The following is a 15,144-nucleotide window of genomic DNA, read 5'->3' as shown; positions in this document are numbered from 1 at the left end:
GAATTTATTGATATTCTATATCACGAAACAAACGAAAAAAATGGGTATGATGAAATGGAATTAAAGTGACTTGAGAGATTTCGAGAAGAAAATTTTCAGAATTTTTCTTTGATTTTTATGTGGATTTAAAATACGGGCTAACAAAGATAGGCGGCTTTTACGCGGTTCTAGTGACACTGTAGCCCGTAGAACCTGCGAGCACGATGGTGTCGGTGAACTCGGGACGCCTCGGGCATTTCGCAGGCGCGGGTCGCAAGAAGAATCTCGCGAACGCGCAGGTATACAGTTTGCACCATTATGTTTAATTTATCGCGCGCGCTCTGTGCGATTTGACTGATTCGTGCGAGAATAAGGTACATACAGTCCCGCGAAGTCTCGCGGACAATCAACGTTATGAATAAACATTCGCGCCGGTTCGAAGCTCTAATGAACGCACTAAATTACCCCTCATGCAAAGATGAACAGGCGTTTCCTAAATTCTACACTTTACTATATAATGTAGATTCCGTGACTAAAGTAAACGCTTCGAGGAGCGGGTTAATTTTTAAATGAGGGCAAACGCTTCTTGCATTTTGTTTTACACCAAGAAGCTAGAACAAAAGCAAGTGTACAGATATATAAAAAAAAAGTACTCTTGTTTTCTCTCTTTCCAGGAACTGAATTTTATCAAAAATTTTATTATTTGTCATTATTTAAATTAATTTTGCATTATATAAAAATGCAATAATTAATTAAATAAAATTTAATATATGCGGAGAAAAAATTTAAGTTTATAAAAATTTTCTCGCTCCCATTCACTTCTCAACTTACTCTTTTTGTATTTCTTGTCACGAAGTAGCTACTCTCATGCTTACTCATCATTTCTAAGGCTTAAAAACTTTTCTGCGTTATATGAGAGGGTCCACTTTTTTGTGCTGCGCATACACAGTAATGATTCTATCCATTATTAAAGCTATAGTAATGAGCAAAAAATACAGAGGAGCACCCAAAGAGTATCATATTTTTCAATTTTCAATTTTCCATTACAGCATCTTTTACGTCATTCGATATGAACATTTCTGTAATATTATTTTTACACTCTCAATCATAAGGTCTAATATATTTCCATATTATAATTATTATATATTTTGTAATATACATCTCTTTTTATTATTAGACATTTAAATAATTTAAAACAAATTTTTGCATGATAAATTTTAATCATCTCTTACTCCATATATCGTTCTATGCTCGGGGCGATCGAGTACTGCATTCAGTTTAAAGATTGATTCTATTAAAGCTTAATATGCTTGTAATGCGAAGATATTTACATGCAAATAATGCTACAAGGTATCTACATTAATTTAAATAATGATAATATCTACAAGCAAATAAAGAATTAATAAAATAATCGCGATAATAAAATTGTCATCGTATTCGTCTAAATAAGTTAGGATTTTTATATGTTTCATTGATCCAGCGTAGGATAAACATCGTAATCAACATGGCTTCAAATTTTCCAATTAAAATCCTACATCTTGACTTGTATTTAAAGTTGCATTGCTTACTATATAAACGCGGCTATTTTATATTTTTTTTACATTTTATCTTTCACAATTTCAACGTCATTTTCGATATAAAATTGAAGAGAAAATTAGACGGTCATATAAAATTTGACAATAAATGCACGTTTACGGCCCTGCAGAGAGATACTCTTTCGAACGCGTGGATTTCTCGCAAACCGATTCCTGCAAAACGCTGGTGTAGGGTAACGGGTTTGCGATGGTTCGCGCATTCATTTCGTATTCCCTTCGACGACGCATCTCATCCGCCGCGCCGATAGCCCGAGCAAACAGGTTCGACCGATCGAGCCGCGCTCGATCGAATTTCAAAAGCTGAAGCGGCTAGGCTGCCCGGTGTGAAACCGCCTTGTAAACGATGACTATCGATGTTTTGTACACCTCGTCGACCGCGTTTAGGGCACGCGTCCACGTGAGACGAGATATTACACACTACACTAGTCGCCTGTGTCCCTAACCGCAGAGATAGGATGTACGATCGTACACTGAGAGAATTTTCTCTTAGAATTTACCGAGGGGTGTCTCACTCATCAAAAATTTGTACATGTATTGCGAATTACCGAGAATTCTAAGTAATTCCATGTAATGCGCCATATAATTCTAAGTAATGCGACAGAATGTGCGTAATTCTTTTTTTTTTAATAAAATACAATATTTAAATGTTAGTACTGTTTAATTTTTAGTAAGAAAAGTGTAATTAGAATGATTATAAAAAGAAATGTTAAGAAAACTAAATTTATGAGATATTGTAAATCATATAGTACTAATGTATTATGCAAAAAATTTAAAATTAATATTGCAAATATTTAGTTGGAACACCTAAATTAAAATATTATATTATAATACAGATTACGTGTTCCCAATTATAAGTTTAAAAAGTCTTGTTTTAAACTTTGTGATTAAAAAATTCAGAAATTTTTAAAAATTATCTTAAAAAACCATTTTTAATAAAAATTTCTTTTATATAAACTTGAACACACAAAATACAAATAAAATTAGATTAGATCTGAACAAATTAAATATTAATGATTTCATAAATTATAATATTAAATAAATGTATATTAAAAAACGTCATAACATTATTTTTACTTTTTAAGACGTTTTAATCTTGTCTGGATTATTATTATTTTATGCTTGTAAATTGTAAATCAATGCGAAGTAATGCGTAATTCCAGAAAAATGTACATGTATTGCGACAGTGAGACATCCCTCGGAATTTACCCTGAAAATCATGATAATCGTGAAACATTATAGTATGAAAAGAATCTTATGAGAATTTCTCTGATTAATATTTATCACAATAAAAAATAATAATATCTATCACAATAAAATATAAAATATGTTTGATTAATTTTATACTATACCCTTAATAAATTTTACTATACTTTTAGTAAAATTAATCAAACATATTTTATATTTTATTGTGTAATAGATATTATTATTTTTTATTGTGATAAATATTAATCAGAGAAATTCTCATAAAATTCTTTCCATACCATATTGTCTCACGATTTTCAGAGTAAATTCTAAGAGAAAATTCTCTTTTTTTTATGTCCGATTAAGAAACAAAAAGCTGACTAATATCTATTATTTCGTTAATTTCTTTTATAATAATTTCGTTAAAGTTTGCGTTTCCTGAGAATATGAATTTGATTCGAATTCTTGTACTTGCGCGTAGAGAGATATCTTTCTCATAAATCGCAGGATATAGATGCACATGCATGCATATATGTATAGGTACGTGAACCAAGGGAAATAAGGGAGGTCCACATTCCGTTGCAATTATTTAAGCACGTAATAGCACGTCATACCGCAGTAAAATATAAGCAAACGAAATTTCTAATTTATATGTTCGCATTTATCATTACACGGATGATTACGCGAATGAGCGTGGATAAGCATCCCCGATAAAACATAAACTTATTGGCGTAGCGGGTAAATTTCCAACTCCCCTTTACTTACACGATCTAACCCGAGGGTCTTGGGCATTCCACGGGATACTCTATTATGTAAATATTAATTATCCTCAACCACTCGTGCGTAAACGGCTGGCTGAATCGTCGCGTAAGATTCTAAATGCAAAAAGGGGGGAAAAAATACATAAAATTACTCGCGGATATATTCTATCGTCCATGAATAAGCTAAACATCGCGATTAAGGAGTATCTTTACCGCTTTGCTCGTATCATTCTGATAACGGCATGCGAGGCAAATCGAGGGAATACACGAAGAGGAGGTTTTACCGTGATAATTGACCAATTTGCGAACGTAGTGCTAGGCACGTGTCCGTCTCCCGAGTGCAGTGAATGATCGCTGCCGATCCGTTCATTCATCATTGCGTTACGCAACAATGCGAGCCGCATATATATATACGCATCTCGAGGATCCGATAATGCGCTTCTTCCCGCGAGCCAAGCGCGCAAACAGGAATTCCTAGATTGCTCGATGCCGTATCGTGCTAATAATCGCTCTGACAATAACGTCGAACGATTTCCATTTATCATAAATCATATTGTCATGAACAAATTATACAAACGAAAAACATCTGCGGATAGATTAGTAATTGACGAAGCAAAAAATGATCAGAATCTCTCTTAATATTATTAAATATTAATATTAAATATTAAATATTAAATATTAAATATTAATCTCTTTTAATATTATTAAACGGAATTAAAGAGGAAACAAAAAAAGTATACTGAACTCGAATTAATACGGTTGGCGCCAGAGAATTAATTATTGCATCCTTTTTTGTCAGAGAACGGTAATTAAAGACAATGATGACATCACTATGTCAAGAAAACATACACGCGTTCAAGGCAACATTCTTATAACGGGCGTTGAAATCACCGAGTGTATAATTCCCGCTTATTGTTTTCGAGCATTGAAATCACCGAGTATGATTCCGCGTTCGCTTATTGATTTTCAGCATTGAAATCACCGAAAGAGCGACACATTTAGCGCCTGTTCATAAAACGTCTATATTTTTTTTTGTAATTTTCATATTAAATTATATCGAATTTTAATAAGGATTGTTTCGGCTTATATATAGGCTTAGGGTACTAAAAAGTATACACGTTCATCACTGCGTCGAGTTATTTCCGACTAGAATCAACGACCGAAGATTCACGGGCGTGCGATGGATATATGTATATACAGCAACGTATCTTTTAGTTTGCAAGTTATACCGTGTAACGGAAGCGCAGGAACGGAAGTCACTTTCGGTTTTCAATACTCATTATCCGCTACGATGTGCATTAACGACTCTATCTCATGATTACCTCGCTTGCGTAATTATTCGCTTATCCTCACGGCTAACATCCTCCGTTTACTGCCTTCTTAATTTTCATTCCTTTGCTATGATTACTTCTGGCTTCGCAGCTGACGCGAATCTTCGTATGAAAAAAGAAGAATGAGAATCCTACAAAAGAAAATATAAAACAGAATCAGAAGTATTAATTTCGTGTGGTTGACTTTTTATCTTTGAAATTACGTTAAATTTTTTTCATCTTAAGAATATTAAAGCTGCTTTTTTTATTTTACATGAAAAATTAAATAAATAAACAGTTTTCGTTGAAATAATGTGCAATTGTTAACAAAATATAGATTAGAAAAAATTAACAATTTTATAAAGTATTTAACTGTTATTTGAAACATTTAATTCTTTTTAATTAAGATAAGTTATTTTCTTATAAAGAAAAAGATTAAAGAAATAAATTTTCTCAGAAATGCTTATAAGCAGACTATTCATTTTCTTTAAAAATTAAACATTTAGTTTTTAACTTGATTCTTAAGTTTTGACAGATTATTATTGCAACGCGCGTTTTATAACAAGATGCCTGAAAAATGCACGAATAACACTTTCTCCGAAATCAATGGCTTCGCAGAGCGGAATTTTCGAGGCCCCGATATTTCGCAAGCCAATGTATTACAGTCGGCTACGTGGGCAGTCAAATGTCCGTATTCATCCCACGCACCGCCATCGCATTTCACACCAAATCGAGTGCCGGTGTATTTTCTTTTCAAAGAAAAAAAATCGAAATTTCTCACAAATATCATCAATGACCATAATAAATGCATTCTAAGAAACGTAGAAAATGCATAAATTCTGCGGATAAAGTATCGCCAAAAATATATTTAAGAAAAAAAAGAAGAAGAGAGAAAGAGAATATAGACAATTTATTATTCTACAAGTCTGCAAGAATAGAGACTAGGACGATTTATAAAGTAAATGAGAAATAAATAAATGATTGATAACATACATAATAAAATGATTTCTGAGACATTTGATGTTGAAATACAAATATGAAATAATCATCGAAATAAAGGAATTAAAAAATGTTTTTTTTTTTATTTTAAAACATAAATTAAAGCAAATTTGAATAGCCATGACTCATATGCAGAGATGTGCATTATTTAAAATAGATGCATTTAAAATAGAAATATAAAATGTAAAATGCCTATTTTGTATTTTGCATTTAAAATACATGTTTTCGAAAACTATTTTACATTTACATTTAAATGCTTTTTATTACCCATTTTTTATTTCAAATGCATTTTTCTTGTAAACTAAAAATTAATCAAGATATCAATAACATGTATAACAATCAAAATGTTATTAAAGAAGTTATTAAGTAAATATTTTTCTAAACAGTGATAAACATTTTATTGTACTTCCACATGTAAATATATTTTTTGTTTATATTAAAAAATATGTAAAGTTTCTAAAGTTTAAAGAATTTATAAAAGAAAGTTTATAAAGAAAGCTTATAAAGAAAGTTTATAAAAATTTAATAAAGAAATAAGAATTTAAATTCTATAAATGTAAATATTTGAAAAACCATTTTAAAAATGTCTATTTTCCATTTCTAATTTTAAATGCGGGTGTCTAAAAAGCATTTTGCATTTTCAAATGGATAGCTTCTATTTTGTATTTTCTATTTTTAATGATTTTGAACACTCATTTTGCACATCCCTGCTCATATGTCATCATCAATACTTAAATCGATATATGCTCCGTTTAATGAAATAATATTTCAACTTCGTCGCATATATGAATTTCATATATAAAACGATACGAACGTGTATTTTCGTGGTATTACAGCATCGACAGGATCTGCGGATCCTTAATAGACGTCGAGGTCATTCGAGATTGAGCAGGAGGGATGATTAGAGAGAGATTCTTAGGTTCTCGATCGCAGGTTCCTAAGGACAATGATTTTCACAGGATATGCGGTGGAGATGGGTTGGAACAGGAATAGCAAGAATGACGTAAGCGCCCAATGTACCACACAGCGCACACATTATCCGCATGTATTCGCACGTATCACACACACACATACATACACACACAAGCAAATCCAGACCCGTTCTCCCGTTTAGTTCCCATCGTGTTCGCGACGACGAACATCGGTTCAGTCACCACTGCAAATAACCGAAGAAACCAATACGATCGGCTCGCGACATTTTCTTCTTTCCCGTCCGAGATATTTCTATCTAGAATTCTTGCGAATGTAGACGATTATGAAGTTTATTATGATTAGAATTAAAATAAAAACATTTATCATGTTTTCTGCATATTTTTTTGCATTGCAATAAAGATAAATCGCAGATTCAAGGATGCTGGAAATTAAATTAGATGAAATTTCTTATAGTATTACTTATGCATTTAAAGAGATCATGAACAAACTTAAAAAAATTAGCTACTATGCTCATCAAGACTCGGGGAAAAAATCCTGTACAAAGATTACAGAAGATAAAAAAGATATATATATATATATATATATAGACATATATATGTTATATATAATTATATATATTTATATTTAAGATAAATCGCAGATTCAAGGATGCTGGAAATTAAATTAGATGATATTTCTTAGTATTAGAGATCATGAACAAATTTTAAAAAAATTAGCTATTGCTCATCAAGACTCGGGGAAAAAATCCTGTACAAAGATTACAGAAGATAAAAAAGATATATGTATATAGACATATATGTTATATATATTTATATTTAAGATAAATCGCAGATTCAAGGATGCTGGAAATTAAATTAAATTAAATTTCTTAGTATTACTTATGCATTTAAAGAGATCATGAACAAAAAAATTAGCTAATTATTAAAAAATTAGCTATTGCTCATCAAGACTCGGGGAAAAATCCTGTACAAAGATTATAGAAGATAAAGAAGATATATATGTATATATAGACATATATGTTATATATATATAAATTATATATATATATATTTATATTTAATTATATATGGATCTTTTTCCCGAAGAATACGTAAGATTCATATTACGGAATGAAGATTAACAAAGAATGTTAGAAACGAGCTCAAGGGAATTCTGGCATGCTTTGGAAGTAAGATTAAACGCCTTGCAGGCGACAAGTCGCATGAAGAGGACGTGCCTGGAACATAAAGTCAAAGTTACATTGTTGAACGCGCGCGACAAAAATTGCAATGGCACGTAGCAACGGTGAATCCGATCTTCACTTTTGCAAGCTAAATATAACTCGTCAAAAATATTAAATTCTTACATACATATGTACCTGCATTGATATTATGTATAAGAAATATGTAAATTAATATACAAAACGTGAATTAAAAAATGAAACAAAATGATAGAAAAATTAGAATAAAAGATGTCGCCTCCAAAGATCATTATAAAATTTTTCTTTTTCAAAATTACATTATTTTATTTAAATTAAATTATTTTATTTAATTAAATTATTTTATCTAATTATTTTATTTAATTAAATTATTTTATTTATTTTATCTAATTAAATTATTTTATATTTAATTAAATTATTTTATTTAAATTAATGTTTAATTCTCTCTTAATGATCTTCCAAATTTTTTAATTCAGATCCTTTGAATACGTCAAAATGAGTTCTCTCTCTATTACACATACTTAAATATAAAAATGAAAGTTATGTAAAAATATGCAGCTCCAGAAACACATTTCAATTGCATCCCACTCGCGTTACACCGGATTCAAGGCGATGTGCGACCGGATGCATCGGCATAATGTATCCGCAATCACAAATGACTCTGTCCTTCGATACTAGTTCGCCTAGCGAAAGTCACGGGGACGATCATTGGTACGTCGACGACCTAATAAGAGAAATATGATCCATTACAAGCGAAACCCTCCACTTTGAAGTTTCTCAAGATCAATGTACGACCTCCTCTACGGTCGCTCGTAGAAAATCAACGAAACGTGAAGGAATTTTTGCGGGGTATATGGCATATAATGAAAAGCTATATATTACACGATATATCGAAAAATCATTATTATAAAAGAGAACTCATTTGTTGTACTCAATTTCGAAAATTTGAAATAAATCTCAAGTTTTTATATATATATATAAAAAATAAATATATAAACTTTTGTACAAATATATGCACTTTTCATATAAATATCTGTAAATTGTATAATTATTTATTTACAGATATTATTTTAATATTATAGAACTTTATATAATACCGCAATATAAGATTTTGAACTTTTACTCTTGTATCGTCACGATCAGACTCATGCATATAGAAAGTTCTGTGTGGGCCAACATGCGTGGGTAGATTGGCCTTCAGAGTCCTTCGCTGGAAAAGACCAGGATCGTCAGGCGTGGGCTTCCGGTGGGAGGAGAGAGACTAGATAAAAAATACCATTACTTACTCTACCATTATATATAACTGTATCTACAGTGATTGAGAAGCTGATTTCATGAGCATCTCTAAATCGCGCAAACTTTAATTAATAAACAGAAAACTCAATATATCTCTAATTTGTATTAGATATACATATATTGGGGAAGTATATGCTATATATAAATATAAAGACAATGTCTAGGTAAACAAAAAATTTAATTTTATCGGCAATTTTTATATAAAATAATTGTGATATATCAATTTGGAGTAGATGGAATATATAATATTGAACTAACATATGTGGGTGTGTGTGTCTGTGTGTGCATTATTATAATTTCTTGTTTACGCATAGAAAATGAAATACAAAACATACTTAATTTTGCATTTAAATAATCTATTGCTATGCTTTAACAGATTTATTCTTGTTTAGTTGCTTTCTCCGCTCTTTTTGTTTCTCTTTTTCCTTAGTATCATGGATGCGTCTCTTCTTTCGCAAGAGCCAGATTTCTTTAGCTCTTTGCTCTCGACCTTTCATCATACTCTTGTACAAGTTGCGGTGCTTCTTCTTAACCATCTTCTCTCTAAGACGATATTCTTGCTTTTCTCGTTTGGCCTTTTCCCATGGATTTTCCTTCGCGATTTCACCAGTTTGTACCTTCATTTTCTTCTTCTGCAATTTTGATAAATTATTTGTAGTAAAAATTTATTTTTTCTATATTATTTTATATAAGAGATATGAAAAAAATTATAACCTTTTCCAATTGAGTTTGTTTATTCTTTCTATTTTTTTCTTCTTCCTCAACAATCTGTACATTATCATCATCATCATCTTCCTCTTCTTCAGTCGCTTCATTACTTCCTGAACTTAGATCATTCTGAACTTCCATTTCCTCTTCTTCATTTTTATTCTTGTCACTTTCTTCTTCTTCATCTGAATCTGCTTCCACTGGAAATCCAAATACAAATTAGATATAATTATATTTTTTCAATTGCATATATATATTTGAAATTGTAATCTTACAATTGTCCAGTTTATAATCAGGATCCATAAGAGCGCGTTCTTCTGGAGGAATATAAGTTTGATCTTGTCGATTATCTGTAAATGGTGAGAGATGAGGAGGAAGTATAGCACCCATTAAATATTTTTCCACGGGTAATAATTCTCTCGCGTTTACACTATCAAAAATCCATTGCGGTTGTATGTAATATCTAGAAGAAAAGAAGATTAGCAACTCGAGAAAAAGTATGTGCATTAAAAAAATGAAGATATGATAAACAATATAAATATAATATAAATATAATATAGTACCTTGATACATATTGTTTATTCATGCTTGGTCTATCTACAATCTGATGAGTTATTGTTTCGTCATTCTCATCAAAAGTGGCACCAACAAAGAGTAATTTATCCCAAGAAACTTCTCCACCAAAGCAACGTAAAAGAAATACTAAGGGTTCTCTGGGTACTTCTCTATTAATAAAGACTTTTATGCCTTTGAACAAGTTTCTCAATTTCCGTATTTTTTCAGCTTCTACTCTAGCAGCTTCTATCTTAGTAGTGTCTGTCTCCTGAAAAACATAATAAGGCTTTTTTGTTTTACATGTATATATCTTACATAAAAATGTAAAACCAGCACTAAATTAAATTTACATCTGAAAATTGATCTATTTCAACTTCATCATCTTCAATCGCTGGTGTGGAAGGATCCAAGCTAACCAATGATACATTCAATGCATTTATTCTTTCCGACACATATGCTTCTTCATCAACGAGTATTTTCTCGATATTTCCTGTATAATAAAACGTAAATTTTTTAATTTTCAAATTAAAGCAAGATTCTTACTTTACTTTGAAAAGTAAAGCAAGATTAGTAAATTAATAAGCAATCCTGCTTACCAGTATTTGTTAATTTTGGAGGATAATGTAAATTCAAAGTATGATACAGTCTGTAATTGACGAAACCAAGCATCACAATATAAAATTCTACAAATGTAGACATGATTTTAAAATCAACTTCGTTCTTTGCTTGAGGTTCAAAACAAAAGTGATGCGGCACTATCCACGTTATCGTTTGTCCTTTAATTTCTGCTTGATAATAATATCCTTTAATAGATACAAACACTTTACGCAGTGCTTTGGCATATATAACAGCATGGAGGAATTCAATTGTTAATCTCCTGCATAATAATGACTGATCTCTCGGTATATGAGGCAATGACGGAAATGTACTGAATAGAAAACAGAGAGTTAAACAGTCATCTAAATCGCGCAAAGCATCTATGAATGTCGGATAACGTTCTTTGACTATATGATCCAATTTTAATGTAGGATGATTACTCAAATATCTCTTTACTTTGGCAAAATCTTTCATCGCTTTTGCCCGTCCAATTTTTCTGTTGAATATCTGGAAATATATGCTTATTAAAACACAATACTGTAAATAGTTAGTTACAATAAAACGTTGTACGTACCTTGTAATCTCTTAGCTTCCATATAATCGGTTCGTGCATCAAAAATTGAATATCTTTCTTATGATATAAAGTTTTAATTCCAGGTTCACCCTTTTGTGCTCTTTTACGATTGCGTGGTTCCCTTGGATATATCCCCTTCAATATGCATAATTTACGAAAATCATTTAGTGTCAATTGTAATTTTCTGAGAGCAGCTCTCCTTGTTATAAACTGCGCCCCTTCACCACTTTGATACTGTAAATTTTTTTAAATATAAATTTTAATCCACATTAATAATTAGCATTATTTTTAATAATTAGCATAATAATTGATTATTAATTTTTCATCTTATGTTCATAACCTTTATGTCGATAACCTTTTTGTTTATCTATACAATGAGATATATCATAAAATAAGATCGATTTACCTTCTTTTTACCTATCACAACCATTGTGCAAAATATATATCTGAATAATTAAAGTTTATACATCAGAATACACATAAAATGAATGTAAAATGTAAAATGAACACGTGAGTATATGTAACAATGACGAACAAGGATCAAAAAGATCAAGAGGGATCGATCATGTCTGTTTTCAGTAATATTGTGGCGACCATTTTCAAAGTCCGCTGGACAATCAAATAACAGCCAATCGGCGCGATGGATTAAATTTTTCATGCAAGCAGCCCTAAAAAGTAGATCTCATGCATGAGAAATTTGTATAATGCAAAATATGTATAAAATATATAATAATATATTATAATATATTATAATATATATATTAAATAATATATAATATATTAAATATAAGACTCTTATATTTGCGACATAAATACAAACACTATTATTTTTTTTATTATAATATTTTTGATTGCTCACAGCACATTTATATACAAAAAATTGTTATATTGATCATACTTCTAATCATCTTCTGAATCAATATCCTCCTCACTTTCGTCTTCCAATTCCGGCATAGGAAAACGTAATAAGGCTGCTATACCAGTTAATTGATCTAATTCTACAAACAAAATCATACATTAATATGTTAAAATACAATAAATATATATTTTACAAATAAAAAAATTTATTGGATATTTTATATTTCATGAATTTGGTGTAAATGTCGTTTGTATAAAACTTACGTTCACCCGAGACATGCAGACTTGAAAATATTTTAACATCTCCACCAGAATCTTTCACATTTTCAACTAGCTCCACATATTCCTTTCTCAATGCAATATCCTGGCACCTGAATAAAACAAGTAGAGATATATAACAAAATGTATTATAGAATACAATTAATTGAATTTAAATGCTAACATAAATGAGAAAGAAGTAAAATAATTACCTGAATAATTTATCTGATATAAGTAGAATTTCCACTGCTTGAGCAGCATTAGCTTTCTCGACATGTTTCTTGCCGTAAAATGCTCTGGCAGGATCCATTTGCAAAGTGGTATAAAATGTTTCTAAAGCCCTTACTTCTCCTGCTGCTTTAGTATCAGAGATTCGAGAGACTACAGCAGGATCAGCCAGAACCTCTGTTATAATAATGAAGTCATAGTAATAACAGAAACAATTGTATGCAAGCGTTATGTTTGTACACATTTTGTACGGATACATATATATTACCTTTTAATGAATGTTTAAAACCTGAACTAGCGTGAACTAGCAAGAATTTACTTTTATTCTCTAAGATAATTTTATTATCAGATTTAACAGCTTGCTGTATCATGTAGTCCATAAACTGATCTTTCACAAAACCAGGACTAGCAAGGATAACACATTTCACTAGATCGAAATTGATGTGTCTTAATATGCCTTGCATAACGCTCTCGTAAAAACGTGTCAAGCCCTAAATATGCATCAAATTAAAATTCTATTTATGCTTCTGTCACGTAACATTTATAATACTGGCATAATATTTTTTGAACCTTTTCATGTTGTGAAACATTTCCTTTCCTTTTTCTTGGTATAACTTGATCAATTTTCGCACGAACTATTGTCATGTTGGATGTTATCAGACAAATATGCGCTATACCTTCTTGCATAATTGCAGCAGCTACATCAGCATTCTAATATAAAATAGAAAAGGATAGTTAATTATACAAATAATAAATTATACAATCATTATTTCTTTCTCTTTTTAATAAGTTATTAACCTGAGCAGGGTCGCATGCAGTGTCGACTCTTTCCAAAGAAATAGAATCCCATTTGGCTTTAGTGATAGTAAACTTTCGATTTTGTTCGACATCCAATGTGTGATATGCTCCCATCTAAGCAAAATAAAAATCAGATGATTATACATCAAAATCTTTTAATAATTTAGTAATACACGCACATTATTTAGAGATTTAGAGCAACAATTCATATTATATCAAATATGTATATATGTAATTTAATAGGTTTTATAAGACATTAAAATCAGTAAGGTTTTGTTACGAATCCATCCTTTTGCTTGGATGATATAAAATATATATAAAATAAAATATTAATAAACGCTAAATATTATTATTGAATACTCTACCTTAACATATTTATTTTCTTCAACATTTCTACCTTTAAGTCTTAGAACACATGCTTGTGTATCAAAGTCGATATTTTCTACACTTATTGTAAGAGTAGTTCTAACTCTATAACTGTTAGAACTGCCAGTTGCAGATTCCATTTGCACTTTTCTATATTGAACACAGAGAATTGATAAGATATCATTAATAAATTCTAATTTATCATACAATTGCTTTAAAACAAAAACTTTAGCATACCTAATAGTAGAACAGCTTACTAAGTCTCCTTCGCTAATTATATTATAAGCGTGCCACATATCCTCTGTATTTTCAGGAACAAGAGCCACGCTCCTAAAAATCCATTAATTCTAGCATTAGAATTTTATAATATAGATATTTATAATATATTATATTAATATATATAACATATATAAAAAATATATTTACCCTTCTCCATCTTTATCTACATTCCTTGATACTAATTTCATCTTGAAATATTTTTTGTCTAAAATATTTAAAAAAAAGCACAAGATGTATTTAAAATTTAAAAATAAGATGTTTATTACACCATTGCACTATTACGTGTAACTTACAAATTACATCTTGTAAGTTACACTTATCTCTCTGTGAAAAATTCTATTTTTATATCTATAAAAAGAAATAATATTTAAAAAACACCTGATATCTTTATTATAACAAACAGTTTAATTATTTTTTAGAAAAAAAAATTAAGTTTATATAGGTTAAACACATGACTTATCTAAAAATATATATAAGGATCCAATAAAATTTTATAGATTTACCTGTACATTTATTGCACTATTATATACGTAGGAACGTTATCCAATTCATGTTTTTTTCTTATTTGAAATGTTGCACAGTAAATAATGCCATATGTCAAACATGATACCTGTCGCTTTTCTATCGGCGATTTCATTCGCAACGTGATTGGTTAACCTCGAAATAATCT

General features: G+C 30.2%; 2 protein-coding genes across 2 annotated transcripts; both read right to left on the bottom strand.

Moving 5' to 3' along the window:
- Positions 1-9,412: 9,412 nt before the first annotated feature.
- LOC145936297 (pescadillo homolog) lies at positions 9,413-12,229 on the bottom strand. The gene is made up of 8 exons (XM_083038362.1): positions 12,094-12,229; positions 11,688-11,921; positions 11,113-11,620; positions 10,867-11,006; positions 10,525-10,784; positions 10,237-10,424; positions 9,968-10,161; positions 9,413-9,885 (listed from the first exon to the last, which is right to left on the bottom strand). Exons 1-8 carry the CDS (start codon positions 12,115-12,117, stop codon positions 9,616-9,618), a joined length of 1,818 nt encoding a protein of 605 aa, XP_082894488.1. The 5' UTR covers positions 12,118-12,229; the 3' UTR covers positions 9,413-9,615.
- Positions 12,230-12,467: 238 nt separating this feature from the next.
- Positions 12,468-15,120, bottom strand: Pelo (pelota mRNA surveillance and ribosome rescue factor). Its single transcript, XM_083037664.1, has 10 exons — positions 14,978-15,120; positions 14,622-14,679; positions 14,433-14,525; positions 14,195-14,345; positions 13,830-13,943; positions 13,602-13,742; positions 13,300-13,522; positions 13,016-13,208; positions 12,810-12,916; positions 12,468-12,685 (listed from the first exon to the last, which is right to left on the bottom strand). Exons 2-10 carry the CDS (start codon positions 14,660-14,662, stop codon positions 12,588-12,590), a joined length of 1,161 nt encoding a protein of 386 aa, XP_082893790.1. The 5' UTR covers positions 14,663-14,679; positions 14,978-15,120; the 3' UTR covers positions 12,468-12,587.
- Between the last annotated feature and the right edge of the window lie 24 nt (positions 15,121-15,144).

The sequence above is a fragment of the Prenolepis imparis genome, unplaced genomic scaffold (genome assembly GCF_030444845.1).
Source record: "Prenolepis imparis isolate NDT839.2.m4 unplaced genomic scaffold, iyPreImpa1.0 SCAF_5, whole genome shotgun sequence".
Classification (NCBI taxonomy): Eukaryota; Metazoa; Arthropoda; class Insecta; order Hymenoptera; family Formicidae; genus Prenolepis; species Prenolepis imparis.
This window is presented reverse-complemented; position numbering and strand designations above follow the sequence as displayed.